We start from the raw sequence: 18,966 nt of genomic DNA on the forward strand, positions 1-18,966 counted from the left end.
AACAAAAAACATATAAGTTTATCTTTTCTTTTTACAAAATTTATAGATTGATTGCACAATATTTTTAAGTTCAGATTTGTGAGAAAATGATAGTGCCTTGACAAGATCGTCATTTTTCAATGGTAATTTTCATTTATATCTATAAAATGACATACTTCAATTTATCCTATTGTAAATAAAAACATCAGTACTCCTCCATTCTGTTAATTTTTTTTTTTTGATTAACTATAACTGGCTAAAAGATAAAATGGTTCTTTACTTCTTTTAACTGGTACTATCAATATTTAAAATCTAAAAAATATAAAGTAAGAGTAAATTTCAGAAAACACATTCGCCAATTTTTTTTAAATTTCTTGTTATCCAAAATAGAGTAAAATTAAGCAAAATTTAATTTCACCAATTAATGCCAATATTACCGAAAATTACCAATATCTCTATTACGCCCCCACAAAATAACGGTGGGGGCGTGCTGAAAACTTTTAAAAATAATTGGGGCGCCATAATGTTTGTCAATTGTTATTGGGGATAAATTAAAATTATTAAAGTTAGAACGGAGCTTTCTCAAACTCGTTCTCTCTGTTTCTGAAGAAAACACGAACTCCATGAGCTCGTCATATTCAGCAGCTCCACCGCCCACCAGTTTTCCTTCCCAAAACCCTAACCCTAACTCTAGCTCAATCCCAGACCAATCTGATCTGTCAACAACGCTCTCCTCTCTCAACACCCTCGTCTCTTTCTGCCACCAAACCCCCCAGAATTACAGCTTTCTACTTCCAAAACCTCAAAATGACAACCTTGTCTCTTGCCCTCACAATCCCCACCATCTCATGCCCCCTGAATCCCTCTTCCTCCACACTCTCCGCTGCCCATTTCCTCTCGATCTTGACCCCCCAAATTACCGAAACACCCTTCACTCTTCCTCTTTATTAAACCAACAAAATGCGCCCCTCACAATTCAGGATCACATCCAAGAACTCTGTTTTTCCTTGGATGATTACTTATCAAATGTTAGATCTGTTAGCTTCTTTTATCAAGATTGCCCAGCTGCTGTTGCTTTGTCAGATTTTCATGCCAGTACTAGCATTAGTAAAAGGACTCTTGCTTTGCCTGATATTTTGTGTATGGAATGTGCTAATGTTGTTTTTCTTAGCGATGGCGAGGCCAAAAAGAATGCTGAAGGTTTTGGTGAAGTAGGGCTTAGGGTTTTATGTTCTGATTTGTGGTTTATAAGGAGAGAAGTTGAGAGTTGGAGGGATTATGAGCATATGAGTATGTATTCTTTCAATGTTTTTTGTGCAATTCTGGGTTTAAGAACGGTGAACGTAAGTGATTTGAGCAAATGGGTACTTGTTAATTCTCCGCGATTTGGTGTTGTGATTGATGTTTATATGAGGGATCATATTTCTGTGCTTGTAGGGTTGTGTTTAAAAGCTGTTATAAGTGAAGCATTGGGGTTTCTGGAGTTGGTGAAGAGCCAAGAATTGAAAAGGGGTTTAAAGAGTATGAATTTAAAGTGTCCTGTTTTAAAACAAGTTTTGATGTGGTTAGCTTCTCAGCTTTCTGTTTTGTATGGGCAAGTGAGTGGAAAAAATTTTTCCATTGAAATTTTTAAGCAATGCATATTGGAAAGTGCATCTGGTTTGTTGTTGTTTCCATTAGAGCAAAGTTTGACTGAGTCCTTGGATTTGAAAGAGGGTGATCTGACTTTACATGCTAGCTCCAGTGGTGCTAGGGATGTCAGAGTTCAGGAGCCACTTGAAAGGAATGCTAACTCTGGATTAGATGAAACGGTTGGTGAAACTGTCCACAGAAAGGTGATTTTCGTGTCTCATGTGGCAGCAGCCGTTGCGGCACTGCATGAGCGGTCATTGCTTGAAGAAAAGATTAGGGCATTAAGGGGATTAAGGGTTTCCCAATCACTCTCTAGCCATCAGCGGTATGTTACTGCTATCATTTTCTTTCCAATATGCTTGCTTTTGTTTCACTTGAAAGAAGTCTTTGATAACTTGAACATCCAATTGAAAGTTTTCTAGAATGTTATGTTTTGAAGAGTATAAATTATCTGTTGTCTTATTTGTTCATTTATAAGCCTGAGTTGATGAAACTTGGCCGTTCTATGGTATTGGCTGTTGTGCATCTTTCTTTTTCTGGTCCAAATATGGCTCATTCTTTCAGCACTTCATGTTTCTAATCATTTGTGGCTCTGTTTTCGTCCAAAATGTTTATATTTCTCAATACAAGTGTATGATAATTTCTCTTGTTCTGTAGAATGGCTGAGCATGCTTATCTGTCTAGTCGAGCGGATGAGGAGAGGAAAAAGCGCCCCAACTATAGACCCATTATTGAGCATGATGGGCTTCCTCGGCAACAATCATCTAACCAGGTAACAAGACTTCTTACATCTACTGAACAGTTGCAAGTTGTCTATATTTTGTTTTAGAATTCAAAAATGGTTCAGAAAATCGACAAACCAGTCAATATTATTAGATGATGCCTCATTTATAGAGATAGATAGCAAAGATGGCTTTCACCTAAGCACAAACTCTGATGTTTGAAATTTTATTTATGATTTCTTCTGAAAAATAATTATGTAGTTTTCATATGCAATTTGTTGATGCATTTCTATTTTTTTTCCCCACTATCCATGCATACATTCATAACATTTTTTATGCATAAAATTGATTACTATGAAGAAGAAAATTGATCTGTTTGAGTCGTGGTCTCACTGATTATTTGTGATTAATTATAATGCCGGTGGTGGCAAAAATTCCCTAAAAAATGGTTCTGGGGTTTTTTCCGGGCAACGATGATGTTAGTCTGAACTCATCTTGGAAAAGGTGCCTGAAGTTATGTACCATATGCATTGGCATTCCGTTTTGCATGAAATTAGGAGCCAACTTGTTTTTGTCAGTGAGGACATTTATGTCATCAACATAAACAGCTATAGTGAAGTAAAAGTAACAATATCTTAAAAGGTCGGTGGGTGCATTTATGTCAACACCATTGAAATTTGCAGTAGGATGCCGGTAATAACCCGAATTTAATCTTATCAGTAAAACTTAACAACTTATAATCCTCTCTTGGATTTGATTTGCATATAAGATGTGGTTGTGGTAAACTGTCATTTACAATTTTTTTCTGTTCCATCAAGGACTCAAGCAAGAATAAGACAAGAGAGGAGTTATTGGCTGAAGAAAGGGACTACAAACGCCGAAGAATGTCATATCGTGGGAAGAAGGTGAAGCGAACAAATTTACGGGTAAATCTGGTGTGGAAATTTCAAATGTTTTCTTATAATTATAATACCTGTTAAAAATATTACATAGCCTGCCTATTTAATGAATTCTAGCTTGTGCATTGTGTTTGATATTCTTTAACTTTAGCTTACTTTGTTTCATAATTCCTTATTATTTACATGTGCATGACCTGACATTATATTGTGTTAAACCATATAATTTATGTTAAATCATGTATATGAATATGAATATGGACATGATTTTGTTGGATGAAATCTTCTCTCATCTGCTCCATCTAGAGTTTTGCTGAATCTGCTTTTTCACAATAGATTCTCGGATCTGCGTTTCTTCATCATGTAGAAGGTTATATGGCTGGAAATTTAAATGATGCAAAATAGATAATTTTTTCGTAAATACTTATCTTGATGCTCAACCTTTGATAATTAATTGAAACTTTTGCTAATTTCTTTTATTTGAATGCATGCGACATATATTTTAAGAGATCAGGCTTGCACATGAGGGAGACTGTTGAAGCTTAAATCTATTCTTTGAGTTTGAGCCCTTACCTTATGCTTAAGCTTCTTGGTTAAGTGGAAAATTAACAATTTGTAGTCTTAGTATCCACCGTTCTCTGTCTTAATTATTTGCTCTTTTAGATTTTTTTTTTCTTTTTTTTGTTTGGGGATCACATGGTCTTTTCTTTGAAACATGCTTTATAGTAATTTTTTTAATCACTTCTGTACCTTATTTCACAGGTTGTAAGGGATATAATAGAAGAATACATGGAACAAATCAAGCAAGCTGGAGGAATTGGGTGTTTTGAGAATGGAAATCAAGGGTGCGGGACATTGCCATCAAAAACCCCTGCGCACAATGTTTGTATGGGTGTCGATGATGGTAGAACAAGTGATAATGATTTATTTGAGGCAGTAAGAAGTAGCCCAAATTATTATCAGAAACAATCTCACCATGATCGTGATATCAAATCTGCATCAATCAAGGATTCTTTAACTAGAGATTGTGAGCGATCAAGACGGGGCGATGTGCAACATGGACATCTACGAGAACAAAGCAATATGGGTAGAGAAAAACACGGTGACTATTATTCTAGAAGCACAGAGAAACATAGGAGTCGTGATCTCTCTCATGAGCGAAGTAATCAAAGGGAGCTAGATATGGAATTGACCGCGACCGGACGTAGAGGGGTTGAAAGGCAATCTTTAGGCAGTTCCAAATATTGTGATTATAGATCATATTATTCCACGTCTAATTCTCATCGAAGGCGCAGACATAAGGATCATAGTACAGACTCCCTGGTACGAAATGCGTTTGAGGATAGATATGATCCTTCGGAATCTCATAACAGGGATGAAGATAATGTCTCTAGTGGCGGCAAGTATATCAAACCAGAATAACTTCAATTATGAACTAGAGAAGCTGTTTTGCAAAAGGCCAATACACTTTTATAACATCATAAACACTTCTGCAGTTCCACTATGTTGGGTAAGTCATTCAAGTTATACTTGTTTAAATTTTAAATATTGTCTCAATCAAAAGTTAAAAAATGCAAACTTTTGACATGGTTTATTCCCACAATTTTGCAGTAAGAAGCTATCAGGCTTCAGCACTTTTTTCTACGCCTGTATCCTCCCTTGTATCCTTAGTTATGTTTTTGTTTTGTTAGCCCGTTGTTACTTTGTTCCTTTCTCATTTTAATATACACACTTTTAATACACACACACACACATATATACTTGGGGGGTTGGTGAAGTTCCCCTATTCCATATTAATGATGCGTTTACTAAACTTGAATCGGAATGGGAAAGAATGGGAATAGGTTGGAATGGTAATCGGGAATGGAAATCAAAATAAGTTATTTAGTTGAACTGTAGGAATCAGAATTGGAATGAGCTAGATAGCTATTAATGTGTTTATTTTATCTTGAAATTGGAATCGAAATTTTTAGAAATTACTGAAAAATACTTAACTATTGTCATAATTATTATTTTATATTTTAATTATTGTGATTATTTATTCAAAAATTATTATTATTAATAGTTATTGTTAATAATATATTTATATATTACTTAATAATAATGTATTAATTAATTAATTATAATAATATATTAATTAAATATATTAATTAATTATAATAATTACATTAACAATTATTATAATAATATATAATTAATTATAATTGAGGATAAAATGGGTATTTTTATTCTTGCGAATAGGAGATTCTTTCTCAAGCCTCCCTTGGTAACCAATCTCTCATTCCCAAATTGTGATGGGTTCCACAATTCCCATTTCCAATTCCCAACTCTATCCACAATTCCGATTCCGATTCCGATTTCCGACTCTTTTTTGCGAAGTAAATGCTGTCAATTATTCTGATTCCAGATTCCGATTTCCCAATCCGGAAAGTAAACGGACCATAAGTGCTATTTCTCTTTACTTAGTCATCTTTATTCTTGATAGTCATGAGTTACATTATCAGAACACTTTAATGCATGTCATCCTCCATTATTATATTCTCTCATCATTTGTCTTAGGAACAATTATGGTTGAGAATTTTCTATTTCGGCTAGTGGATTAGATGCAGACGTATAAAAATAGAAGAGTATTGAGACTAGGAGTGACATAATTTTAGTTTTATTTCAGATATGCTGGCCTCTAAAATGGGGCACTAGTTGTAGAGGGGGAGGAGTTAATAAAAAGAATATTTAAAAATTCAAGAACCAATGGGGATTAGTATTATCTTTTTACTGTAGGGTATGGATATGGATATCATAATGATTTAGCAGGCATTCGTTAACTTGTTTAAGCGCAGATGTTTCGTTGAGGTGTTCCACATTTTGGAAATTGGAAAATTTTGGGCCTCAAGCAATGTTCAATGATAAAATTATTATCTGTTTCCATTCCCTTTTCCTTAATAGCTCCCCTCTATTTGATCTTGTGTCTTTACGTAAATATCTGCTTTCAAAACAAAGGCTGTATCGTTGAGTTGTTTAATACAAGAAATGAAGAATCATGATTTTTCCAAAAATGGAAAGCCGTATCACCCCAAATATCTTGTTGTGGGAAACGAATAAAATTGATGCAGTGTAAGTGCATGCTTATTATTTTCAATTATATTGACACAGTTGATAGCACTTTCATATAACATTCGGAAACCAAAGTATTTAATATGTTATATATTACTTGGATATAGTTTGAAGGTAACCATTGCGCTCTTATACGACTGTGTTAGTAATATTTTGTAGTCAATTGGGTGATCATTGTCATTGATTTCCAGTTGTTAAAATTTGTGGATGAAAGTAACATGCAAAATCCTCACTGGAGGATGACAAGAGAGGTCATCAGATATGCAGGTGAATGTGGTTAGAGACACCAACATGCTTGTGAGTTCATGACTTTGCAGTTTTGCAATGGACCGTGGTGTCCAAGAATGCCTATAGATTTAGTTTCCTTAACAGAACAGTATGCTTTATTTATTATTTTTTTCTGGTCCCATTTTTCATTTTCCTTAGACCTCAAGATCATTTCTCTGTATGTTATTTTTAAGGATGTCTTATCAATTTGAATTTACTTGTACCTTAGATGCTTAGATCATGGTCTTAACATTTCATTCTTGTCACGATTCTACATATGCAGAGGGAGAGGCAAGTTTGACAACCGCTCAAGAAATCGTTTCCAGTATGGGAAGTGAAGTTAGATTAATCATTATGCAGAGGTATTAATCAGCACGTATTGATTTTGTGCCAGTATTAATGGGGATGTATATAAACATGGTAGTTTCATGAAAAATTCTCTGTATTTAGTTTGATTTGCTTGTAAGAGGTTTTCTGGTTTCCACGGCAACCACTTGGAAAACTGATTTTGTGACCTAAAAATGAGCGGTTTTATGATATTCGTGGTAGGTACTTGAACATATATGAGTAAGATTAAAAATTTTAACATGGTGGTTATGTTGCAAGATTGATCAAAAGAGATGAGCTTCAACAGCAGCTCTGAAGTGCCATTAAATTTTAACATACAAGAATTGGGTGTATTACTCCTTACGTATTATAGAATTCTCATAAAAATGATGTGATATGTGTTATTTATTAAGTGGATCAATTTTCATCAGTTTCAAGTGAATTTATTGTAATCAAAATTTACCAAAGGTTAATATAATTTGCTCACATGCACCGAAAAGAGTATTAGAACAAGTTGAAAGGAAAAAGATGTCTATTAAGGACATAAACTGCATATGTATTCAAAGTGATTTTTTATTTCTTTTTTCTGGAAAAAGGTTCTTCATCAGCTTCAATTTGTCGATTTATTAGTGTAAGCTTTCTGAGGAAGAAAGACTGTTATGGGACATCCCTAAAAGTTGATAAAACGTAATTGTTGTTGTCCTGCACATCTGCGGCCACATAGACATGTACTGGTGTAAATGCATGAATCTCTTTTAAAAAAGGTAGATGAATATCCCAATCAATCAACTATTTTCTGGTGGCAGCTTCAACATTTTATTAATGAATCAAGGGGAACAAATTTCTAACTTAATCACTTAGTGGTGGTGGGAGTAAAATTGGAAAACAATAATAATAATAAAACAAAACAAACATGGTAGTAGTTAAAAATGAAACGGTTTGTTGTGTTCACGTAAATTTTTATTCTTGTACTTGGGTAGCATTTGTTTTTTAATCTAAATTTAGTTAAAGTCTGAATATGTCTGAATATAAATATTTAATTGACATATTTATTTTATATTTTTCTAATATCCAAATATGCATGGTATTTTGTTTGATTTTTCATATAAAAAAAAAATCTTAAGCACAATTATTTGATATTCATAGTCTTATGAGTCAAAATAAATAAATAAATTAGATTTTATAATTTAGAAAATAAGTATATGTAATAGAGATATTTTTAGGATATAGTGTTTACTTTTCATTTAAATTTTTTTATTCAGATAAAAATCACAAAAAATTACTTTTTCTATTCAAATGTAAATGTCTGAAGAAATTATAAAATAAAAATCAAATTTAAGAAAGTCTAAAATTAATAAAATTACATACTCAAGATATTAACAAACAAGCCCTTAGTTAATACTAGTCAATTACATTAGGGTTATTTATACTCTAAATATTACTTTGAACACGCTATTACTCTACATACTCATACTCTAATTATAAAAAATTAAGTTTTACTTTATACACTTTTTAAAGTTCCAAATATATGCTTACTTCAACTATTTAAGTTACTTAACTTTATTTACTTAAAACATTAATAAAATTATTTAGCACACTAATTTTAAAAGATTTAACAAATATTTACAACAATATAATTAAGTCCAGTTGTAAACAAATTATTTAACACAATTTTAGTTATTAATTTTTTTGTTTATTTATGTTCAATATTGGATTTGCACCTAGAATAACTTGCAATGAGAATAATAAAAAAAATTCCATAAATACGACTAAAAAAAAGAAAAAGAATAAGAATAAGAAGACGAAGAGATGAAGAACATGAAAAAGAAAAAAGAAGGATCAAAGCCCAAAAAAAACTTATTTTACAATATTTTTGTTTCATTTTATTTTTTTAAAATAAAAAAGTATCACACATAATTCATAGTCAAAAATTTTCTCAAAATTGATTTCCTCATTGTTCGTCTAAATATTAATTAAGATGTTGGAAATAAAATTTTTAGGGTTTAAGGTATAAGAATTATAAATTGAATAATGAGTGTGCAATATGGACATTCAAAGTAATTATATAATATTGACTTATAATAAATTATTCTTAATAATAATTTATATTATGAGTGTTTTTGTAATACATATTTTTAATAAAATTAGAGTATTTAGAGTAATTTTTAAAGTGCAAATAACCTCACTCTTTCAATAATTTAACCTTAATTTAAAAAGAATTATTCAATCTTATAATAAAATTCAAATTGATCGGTCAATTAAGCTAAATAAATGATGTCGGGTAATCAAATTGATTCTGCAAACAAATTAACAATTTATATATATGTTAAAATAACATTAAACAATAAATCAGTGTTGACATATAAATTTTAATTGAATTAATTAAAAATTTAAAAATCAAGAGTCTCAATCCAAATCAACCTTTGACATTGAACCATTTACACAAATTTAATTGAGGTTGAAACAAACCTCCCTACCAAGTATAGGGCGAAGACCATTCGGCTTCTTATATGGCAACATGTGATTGCTTGATTAGAGCCCTACAAATGTCAAAATGACAAAACATACCCTCTTCTTTGTCCAATCGAGTTCCACAGTGACCACTGACCGAAGCAAAGCCACAGGCCACAGCCGCCGGAGACGTGGCAACAAACAAAGATCCACAACGAATTGGTCCAATGATATTTGAGTCCGTCAGTTTTATGTTTTAACAAATAAAGAACACACTCCACAATTTAAAACTTGTCACCGACATAAATATTGTAGGATGACACAATATAAAAAATTATCAATAATGTTAGGAATTTTAATATTTGAATCTCAACTTAAATATTAATATTATGTGTCTCTCATTTATTAAATGATGTATTTTATAATTAGTAAAATTATTTAATTATCATTCAATGAATGAATGTCATATCAGTTGAGATTTAAATTAGAACTTAAATATTGAGTTACCTATCATTATTCAAAAATTATGTGTCATATTGTTAGCATGAGAGCCTAATGAGAGTATACTCCAACCATAGATACAATTACCTCAACCTTATTTACACTTTTAATCTATTTTTATATATATTACAAAATAAATTTACACCTACTTAATTATTGAAGAAAACTAAGAGTTTTTATAACTGTAAAGAGTGGCAATATTTCTCAAATTTACATCTATTTCTCAATATTTTACTGAGAGGGTGGGTTACACTAGACTATGACCTACGTGGCAATATATTATTCTTGAATGAGGATAAATTTAGTCATTTGAATGGCAATTTTTTTATTTGGATCCTATTTAATGTAAATAGAACAATCACGTCATTGCTTGAGAAAATCAAAACGTCTAGGGAGTGAAATGTTATTATTCAAACAAATGCACGTAGTGGTTTGTATATAACTAACAAGTGTACACCAGTTTCTGGTAGGAAAATAATAAAGTCCAAACCGAAGAAGAAGAAGAAAAATCAGAGAAAATAACTGAAAATAACGACAAAAGAGAAGCAAACACATGTACTTAAATTCCCTTTTCTTCTCAGAAACAAACCCAGTTTGCTAATTCTCTCTTATTCTTTCATTGTCTTTTTCTTTATTTTTTTATTTTATTTATGGCCAACCCAGAAGTTGAAGAAACAGAGTCATGTGTTAGAAAGGCTGTAGAGTTGAAGAAAGAGTTGCAGAGACTGGTGAAGGCAATTCTTGATGAAGATGATTATGGAGGTTTACAAGTCACTAATGAGGCCTTAAGAGTCTTGTCTTGCTTGAAAGATTTGAAGTTGAAAAAACCCCATTCTTTTAAAGGTGGTGCTGCTGGTGATGATCATCTTCTGGGTTTGCCTTATGAGTTCAGGTGTCCTATTTCTGGAGAGATTATGACTGATCCTGTTGTCTTGGCTAATGGTCAGGTAGTGCTTCAATTTACTTTATTGTTTATTTTAGCATCTGGGTGTCTCTGTAATTGCATAGATGGGATGAATTTAGTTCTTGTTCGTTTATGTGTGCAATACTTGTGAGTTTTCGGTTAATATTTCTAGTTTGGTTATTGGAGTTTACTGTCTTTTGATGTTTGGGATATAGCAAAGTTGTTTCCTTGGAGTGTTGTCAGCCTGAGCCCTTAGGTGTCTCAATTTTGAAGCATTAAGAAAGTTGTTTGGTTGATTGAATTTAAGCCACTATTTTATTGGTACTTAGCCAAACTTGGATATGAAATTTGGTTGTTTGGTAGGACTTCTAACACTCGGTTCATGGTTTGTGTGTGGCTTTTCAAATGGTGGTAGAAAAGACGTATTAAAAATATTATGACAAGCCGGGCCAGTTTAATCTTTCTTGCAAGAAATTTATAATGGATGGTCTGTTCTATGGAAATAAAACTTTGCTCTTATGTATGAAAGATATATAAAGAATCTTGTTTCAGACGTATCTTCTAGAGGCATAAATAAATTTGCAGCCTGCAAAAGAGAAATCTTCCGGTGTTATTGATGCTAATATAATATCTGTGAAATCAGGCATGGTACTTATTGAGGAATTTTTATTTTCTTGTATCTGGTGAATCTTTCTTGTCTAATCTCTTGATGATCAGTAAATTGACAGCATTACTCATATGAGTTCTTAATTTGTGCTGGATTTGCAGACTTTTGATCGCCCTTGCATCCAGAGATGGCTAGACGAAGGGAACCGAACATGCCCTCAAACCCGACAAGTTCTCTCTCATACAGTTCTTATTCCTAATCACTTGGTACGAGAAATGATTTCACAATGGTGCAAAGAGCATGGCATTGAGCTGCCAAAGCCCATTAAGGATACAGATGAGGATGTTGTGACTGATGCCAGCAGAAGCCATTTAAATTCACTGCTTGAGAAGATGTCTTCTTCCCTCTCTGACCAGAAAGAAGCAGCAAAAGAGCTTCGGCTGCTAACGAAGAGGATGCCATTGTTTCGGGCACTTTTTGGTGAGTCTACTGATGCCATTCCCCTATTGTTAAGTCCACTGTCACCTGGCAGAGCTGATACTGATCCTGGTCTCCTAGAGGATTTAATCACAACAATACTGAACCTCTCAATTCATGATGATAATAAGAGACTAGTTGCTGAGAATCCATTGGCCATCCCTCTGCTAATTGACTCCGTACAAACTGGAACCATTGAAACAAGAAGAAATGCTGCTGCTGCACTCTTCTCATTATCAGCCCTAGATTCTAACAAGCTCACTATTGGAAAATTGGGTGCCATGACTCCTTTAATTGAACTTCTGGAGGAAGGGCATCCATTAGCCATGAAGGATGTTGCCTCGGCAATCTTCAGTCTTTGTATTCTCTTGGAGAATAAAAGGAGGGCTGTCCATGCAGGGGCAGTAAGGGTGATACTCAGAAAAATCATGGAAAATACCCTTGTTGATGAGTTGTTGGCTATTCTTGCAATGCTTTCTACTCACCAAGCTGCAATCGAGGAAATAGGGGAACTAGGTGCCATACCCTGCTTGCTCAGGATCATAAGGGAGAGCACTTGTGAACGCAACAAAGAAAATTGTGCTGCTATTCTGTACAATATCTGCTTTACTGATCGAACCCAAATGAGGGAAATTATGGAGGAGGAAAATGCTAATGGCACGCTTTCTAGACTTGCAGAGAATGGGACTTCAAGGGCCAAGAGAAAGGCCAATGGCATCCTTGAGAGGCTTAATAAAGCTGCTTTAATTGTGCATACAGCATGATGAAATAAAGCCCTTCCTTCAGTAACCACCCATTGTAAATACTCTTACCTTGCTCCAAAGTGTACACAGTGTTGTGAGGTCATTACCTGTAAAAACGTTGCAAATTTTGTACACATTCCTTTATTCATAACAGGAAAGTTTTGATCCAGCACTTCACTAGCCTACAGATGTAGAAAAGATAGTGTACTTTTTACCTTCAACGATCATGAATGAAACTCTAATAGAGGTATGTTTTGCATTCTTGCTTATGTGTCTGTCAATTAATCATCATTTTTCTTTTTTCTGGCTTCATGCCTAGTTTGCATCAGAACATGCCCTGTGTTAACCTCACATCTGATTGAAATTGTGATATTTGCATAGCCACCAAAGGGCCCATTGAAGGAAACTGTTTAAGGCTGGTGAGTGCAGTTGTAGGGTCTCCTTCAATTCTCTCACTAAGCTAGTGTCGGCACCATATTACAAAATATTTCCTTAATAAATACTAAGTGGATTAAATTTTACAATATGTGTATGTCACCAACAAATTTGGTGGGCGTCCTCTAACCAATAGCTAGTTGATGTGGAAGTCCAGTATGAACATGATGTAGTAATCCCATCACCTGCCCTTTTTCCAGGACTGCTATTTAAGTTAACAATGCAGCAATCAATATGAATTTACAAATCAAAAAGTGGGTTGAATTTGCATTTTATAAATTCTCATCTTGTTCATTTTCAAACAAACTTAATTCTCATCTTCTTTTTGAAAAATGCTTGATAGCAGGCTACACCATACAGTCCCTGAAATCATGGCCTGTTAAAGAGTTGCCCACCAATAGTGGTTCATTGAAGCAACTTCAATATTCTTACGTGGCACTTTGACGAGTTACCCTTTAATCTTCTCATATTAAAGCCCGAGTCACTCTTTGTTGGATTAGCTGAATATTTTATTCTTTTTAATTTTTAATTTTTAATTTTTGTTTCTTTGCTGCCATGCTTTGCATCACTAGTCATGCTCCCCTGTAATCTATAAGTTGGTTACTAAACCACTGCCATTAAGTTTGTAAAATATACGAAATATAATGCACTCATTCTGCTGACCACCTCAATTTTGAACGAACTCTGGATTAAATTCTGGAGAAAAATTGGATTCTAGTGTTGGAAAATTAGGTCTGTGTACGAAGGAAAGATATCGAAATAACTAAAGACAACTTTTGCACCGGCCATTATTGAGTCTAAATTTTTTTTTTTTGATAAATTTGAGTCTAAATTTTTTGAATGGACGTGTATGGTATGGAGTGTAGTAACTGGGCACGTGTCATTTGTATTTATCGAACTATTTTTGTTTTTGGTATGAAGTCGTTCGCGTAAAGCGGGGAAGTTGAAATATTTTTCCTCGGGAAAGGAATCAAAAAGTGCTTTTTTTGGATAGCGATGTGAATAATTCAAATTCAGAACCAATGGATCTGCTTTTTGGTTCCATTATCTTTACAGCTTTCCCTAATTACCCAAAAATTGGACTTTGGTAAAGCGATTGCCGGATAAACGAAACCAAAAATAATAAATAAATCAATAAATAAACGGACCAATGTGATGATTGTTTGTTATATTATGTGTGCATAACAACACCTGTTGGATTGTGATAGCCCGAACGATCATTGAAATGGTGATGTAAAGTTTGTGAAAGAATTATTTGTTAAAAATGGCGGAAACTAATCCTTTGACCCAAAGCTTCTTGTCCTAACCTACAAAGTATTCATTAATTCTAAGTTCATGGGATTTTGTGAAATGTGAATGGCCTAGGTCTCATATGTATGGGCAGTATATATGTTGTTTTATTTGTTACAATCTTTATTATCAGTAACCAATTATTAACTTAAGTGACTGTAAACGGTTATACAAATGCAAATTTTAATGAAAAAAAATTAAGAAACAAGAGCACAAGTAGTTAAGTACCATCTGTTTCCACTGTAATCGCAAAATATCGTACACAATGCGGTTCCCAAAAAAGAAAAAAAAAATGCATAGATAATACAACTACCATTGCTGCATTTTTCCTCTCCCATTTTAAAGAAACCCAAGAGAGAAGCTCCAGTCTCAGGAGCCACAAGCAGGAACAAGGCATGAAAAGAATCCGGGCATTTTCTTCTGCACGAGAAAATAGGAGAATGCTAAGGATAGATTTGGACACCATCAAAAGATACAAAATTAAATCAATAATATGTCACAAATCAGGGGAAACCTTAGGTGCAACTGTGGCACCGTACCACAGTTGCATCTAACCGTTGGATGCCAGTGGATCCCACCAATCCAACTGCATCCAACGGCTAAATGCAACTGTAGCACGGTGCCACAGTTGAACCGTAGCATGATCCCACAAATCAAGTCAAGTTTGTACGCCTGAGATTAGGCCGGGAGAGGGCCAGGCCAGCTAGCCCCAAGCATAGTATTAACTCACATGGGCCGAGCAATTACGACCCTAATTTTGCGCCAATTTATAAGATCAAAAAACTTAAACCCCAGTCCATCTGCCGGGTATCAAGGATAGATTTTCGAGTTTATCTCAACAATTTATGGACGGATCAGAATTTTTGAGCTCTCATGACTTTTACCCATGTGAATTTGTAATTTGCGAAAAGTTCAAGAGAGAATTATATAATGTAATCATTAAAAAAAAAATAGAATAGACTTTCGTGGCATTTGGACAGTGGACACGTAACCTAGATGGTGCTAGCGGTACAAACTTTTCTACTTTCTCGTCATAAATGACTTTGTCTTTTGAACCATTGGAGTCGTCGAGTCTCAGGGCCCCAATTGCTGCAAAGTTAAAAATTTCAACCCCAATTGCCAAACTTTTCAAAATCAAGAAACGTCCATAGACTTTCTTTTACTCGGCTTCAAGAATTCCACATTCCCATAAACCTAATTGTTTGAAAATGCGGATGGAAAACTAAAAACCCATCATGCGAATGAATTGCTAGTTTTTTTGGGGCCCCTACCCAATCAATTATACAAATTAATTAATAACTTATGTCATGCCGTGCCCATGCTAAGTTAGTAACTTATGTCCACCTAAGAGTGGTGATAAAATATTTATAAGTGTTTTCTTTTCTTTTTGGTTGTCAAATAATCTTCAAGTTACTCACTACTCAGCAGCAGCCTTTAATAATTATATAATATATAATTAATTAAATAAAAAAAAACACAAAAACAAAAGAAAGAAAGCTTACCCGCTTGGAAGAGTGGAGAAGCTCAGGAGGGATTTTGTAGAGATCTTCATCAACGGCTTTAGGTGGCCTAGCTCGAACTGTAGTCGCTGTAACGACGTCGTGTTGAGGATGCAGCTTCTTCTTATTAACATCATTATTATTAAAATTTTGCTGTAATGATTGCTGCCTCCTTGGCGGTTCAGCCACGTCACATACCTTCTTCACTTGCCTTCTTTGCACTTCCTTGACATTCGCCCCTCGCTTATCCCTCACTCTTGTCTACGAAATTCACCCAAATTCAACATCAAAATCCGCAACTTCATTATTGCATTCACATTTAACTTTTATTTTGATAAAAAAAAAATCCAGAGGTGTGGTAAAGCTTAAACTACGCAAAATTTAATTGTACACTAATGTCATAAAATTTTATATGCTTTTAAGGTTCCACTATTCTGCAACCGGTGTTACGTAAACAAGATAATGTGAAAAACTACTACATTGTTAAAAAGAAAAATTTTTATTAGGGTAAAAAAAAGATACCTTTCGAGGGGGAGCAACAGCAACAGCAGCATGATAACGAGAAGGTTTGTGCAAATGACGATGATGACGATGATCATCAACTGCATATAAGTCACCACCAGCAGCAGTGGTCGTATTACGAACATACGGATCAGATTCACCAGAAGAAGAACTGTATCTTAACAAGCCTGCTTGTCTTGCACACTCAAAATACTGAGTTATTGGCGTGTCGTTTGCGTAATCCCAGTTTCCGAATGCGGGTATGTGTATTTGCCCACTCCTTTTACAATTTTCCTGTAAAGGCTTTTTTTTTTTTAACAAGAAGAAAATAAACTAAATCAATAAAAACAAACGAAGAAATTAAATATATGATGTATTGATTGCAACCAAGTTTATGCTTAGCTCACCCTCAACCTTCAAAAAGAAAGAGAGAGAACTTACATCCATATTTTGTGTTTCGTCTTGGTGACGGTAGCAGCAGAAGATGAATCCAAGGGCCCAAGACAAGGGGATATAAAAGAAAAGTTTTGAGTGCTTTTTAAGTAAAAAGGGGGGAAAGTATGGGGGGGTTCTCAACTCAAGACGGGAGTTAAATTGTGGTAGTAAAAGCTGAGAGAGAGAATCTAGGAAGAAAGATACTTGAGCTGCTGCTGCTGCTGCTGCTGCTGCTGCTCAGCTTCTATTAATGGGAAACAGTGAGTGATATTAAAGGAAGGCAGAGTACAAAATACAAAAAGGAAACAAGAGAGAAAGTGATGAGAAACCAAGCGACTGTGGTCTGTTTGATATTCGTCAACTTTTTCTGATTTATTATAATTCTTAATTATTATTATATGCTGCTTTTGCTGCCATTTTCAACTCTAACCCAGAAGCGCCCTTTTTTAAAACATTAAAATGAGGAAAAAGGGCCTTTGTTTTTGCTGGATTCACGCGGCTCGAATGGGTCCCATATGTTCTGGGTTTTCACATTGATTTGGGTGCTCTTTTTACTGTTACAGAAAGTGGGTTTGGTTGTGATTGTGAAAGTGAAAGTATGACCAAATTGACTTTATTTATTTATTTATAATCTTTTTAAATGTTATCATGAAAACTGAAAGCTTTGGAACTGTATAATGTATATATAATAATGGCTTTGGTAATGGGTTGGGGCCCGCGGGTAGTACTGTTGGCCTTTGATGCTTCCACAGAAAGGCACTGTAGGTTGAAAAGGGCAAAAGCAGATGGAAGTGCTTTTTCGGAAGCAACTGTCAGCTAAAGTTAAATCATTGAATTCTCTGCTCATTTTATAATTGTTAGAATTTTGTTACAAACGTTATAGAATCAGAAAAAAGTTAGATTTAATCAAACGATTAAGATTTACTGAATAATAATAAAAGAATTATAGAAAATAAAAAATATATATATTATCAATTCTGTAATATTTGTTACACCATCATCGTGCAAGGTAATAAGATCCGCTATTGTTAGTAGAGCATTGGTAAGATAGTAAAGAAAATAAAAGTATAGATATTGTTATTAGTATAGTAATATTGTAGCATATAAAACGATAATATTATTTATATTGTGGTGTTATAATTTTTATTTTCTTACAGTCTTACTGCCGCTGTTCAAATAGCATTTAATATATTAAATTTGATAATGAATTTTGTTCCGTTTGGCTTATCGGCTTTGTGGTCAGTATTTTAAGGTACAGTTTACCAGCTATTTTAATATTATATGATTATATATGTGATGTGAATACCATTTAGTTAAAATAATAAAATTTTGCTATATTAAAAATAAAAGGATATGAAATTTTAAATACTGCTCACATGACTTAAAAATTTTTAAAAAAAAAATTGAGTTGCTGTTGGAGTAATAATTACAAAACATATGTGATACGATCACATCTGGCCAGATTAGTTTCGATAAAAAAAAAAGAAAGAAAAAGACATTTTTCAAACATGAATGCACAAATTTTTATTAATTTTTATTGTCTTTATTATCTGAATATTGTAATTCGACCGTAGATCTAGAGGAACAGAAAATCTGCAAGGTGATTGCCAAACCTCGTGGAGTGATATGTGGTGGCGGATTTTGACTTTGAAAATAAATATAAAGCTTTTGGAGCTTGTGATTTGTGAATGCCCGTGGCCTGACCACCGCCTGCCACATGTATCACCATCCATGCTGTCCATTTGACTTCTTCTTAATCCCTCTTCTCCGTTGAAATAAAAAGTAAATTTCACTGGGTAAGTTTTAGAGACTTCCATTGTGTTTTGGCGTATTGACACTTGAATAAAAAGTATGATTGTAATTACAGAGACCTCTCCTATCATTTGTATTATTTTTCTTGACCGTTAGTTGACTAGTGATAGGTCGAAACTACCCTTACCTCTGCAAAAAGGCTAAAAATGGAGGCATTTATTGGATGGCACTCAGCCCTGCTCGACTCCTACAGTTGTTCCAAGGCTGAAAAAAGAAAAGTGGCCATTTCTTTTTCCCCCAGTGCCAGAACTCCGATTTTGATAGCAACAAAAAAATAAAGTTTCGTGCACCCTGCAGGAGAACATACTTTATAAGCAGCAACTCTTACCAATGAAACTCCCCCTCTGGCGGTGCTTTGTCCCACTCCGAAGAAACTA

At 33.9% G+C, this 18,966-nt stretch overlaps 3 protein-coding genes across 14 annotated transcripts; 2 read left to right on the plus strand and 1 right to left on the minus strand.

Moving 5' to 3' along the window:
• Positions 1-549: 549 nt before the first annotated feature.
• Positions 550-7,144, plus strand: LOC102620724 (U11/U12 small nuclear ribonucleoprotein 48 kDa protein). 10 transcript variants are annotated; one of them, XM_052437258.1, is made up of 7 exons: positions 550-1,936; positions 2,269-2,383; positions 3,152-3,259; positions 3,992-4,739; positions 4,841-6,340; positions 6,532-6,637; positions 6,891-7,144. In XM_052437258.1, exons 1-4 carry the CDS (start codon positions 603-605, stop codon positions 4,649-4,651), a joined length of 2,217 nt encoding a protein of 738 aa, XP_052293218.1. In that variant the 5' UTR covers positions 550-602; the 3' UTR covers positions 4,652-4,739; positions 4,841-6,340; positions 6,532-6,637; positions 6,891-7,144. The 10 variants fall into 10 exon arrangements, with proteins under 10 accessions (XP_052293218.1, XP_052293220.1, XP_052293221.1 ...); XM_052437260.1 differs by having other exon boundaries at positions 4,841-4,890; positions 6,227-6,340; positions 6,532-7,144; XM_052437261.1 differs by lacking the exon at positions 6,532-6,637 and having other exon boundaries at positions 4,841-4,890; positions 6,227-6,340.
• A 3,204-nt stretch (positions 7,145-10,348) lies between these two features.
• Positions 10,349-13,596, plus strand: LOC102621286 (U-box domain-containing protein 9-like). Of its 2 annotated transcripts, XR_008053573.1 has the most exons (3): positions 10,349-10,833; positions 11,559-12,864; positions 13,399-13,596. XR_008053573.1 is itself a non-coding variant. In XM_006478963.4 (2 exons), exons 1-2 carry the CDS (start codon positions 10,537-10,539, stop codon positions 12,636-12,638), a joined length of 1,377 nt encoding a protein of 458 aa, XP_006479026.2. In that variant the 5' UTR covers positions 10,349-10,536; the 3' UTR covers positions 12,639-12,880. The 2 variants fall into 2 exon arrangements, 1 of the variants encoding a protein (XP_006479026.2); XM_006478963.4 differs by lacking the exon at positions 13,399-13,596 and having other exon boundaries at positions 11,559-12,880.
• A 963-nt stretch (positions 13,597-14,559) lies between these two features.
• Positions 14,560-17,174, minus strand: LOC102621571 (uncharacterized). Of its 2 annotated transcripts, none has more exons than XM_006478965.4 (4): positions 16,784-17,174; positions 16,364-16,636; positions 15,845-16,102; positions 14,560-14,762 (listed from the first exon to the last, which is right to left on the minus strand). In XM_006478965.4, exons 1-4 carry the CDS (start codon positions 16,787-16,789, stop codon positions 14,712-14,714), a joined length of 588 nt encoding a protein of 195 aa, XP_006479028.2. In that variant the 5' UTR covers positions 16,790-17,174; the 3' UTR covers positions 14,560-14,711. The 2 variants fall into 2 exon arrangements, with proteins under 2 accessions (XP_006479028.2, XP_006479027.2); XM_006478964.4 differs by having other exon boundaries at positions 16,364-16,645; positions 16,784-17,166.
• Positions 17,175-18,966: the final 1,792 nt, after the last annotated feature.

Source organism: Citrus sinensis, chromosome 3 (assembly GCF_022201045.2).
Source record: "Citrus sinensis cultivar Valencia sweet orange chromosome 3, DVS_A1.0, whole genome shotgun sequence".
NCBI classification, from domain to species: Eukaryota; Viridiplantae; Streptophyta; class Magnoliopsida; order Sapindales; family Rutaceae; genus Citrus; species Citrus sinensis.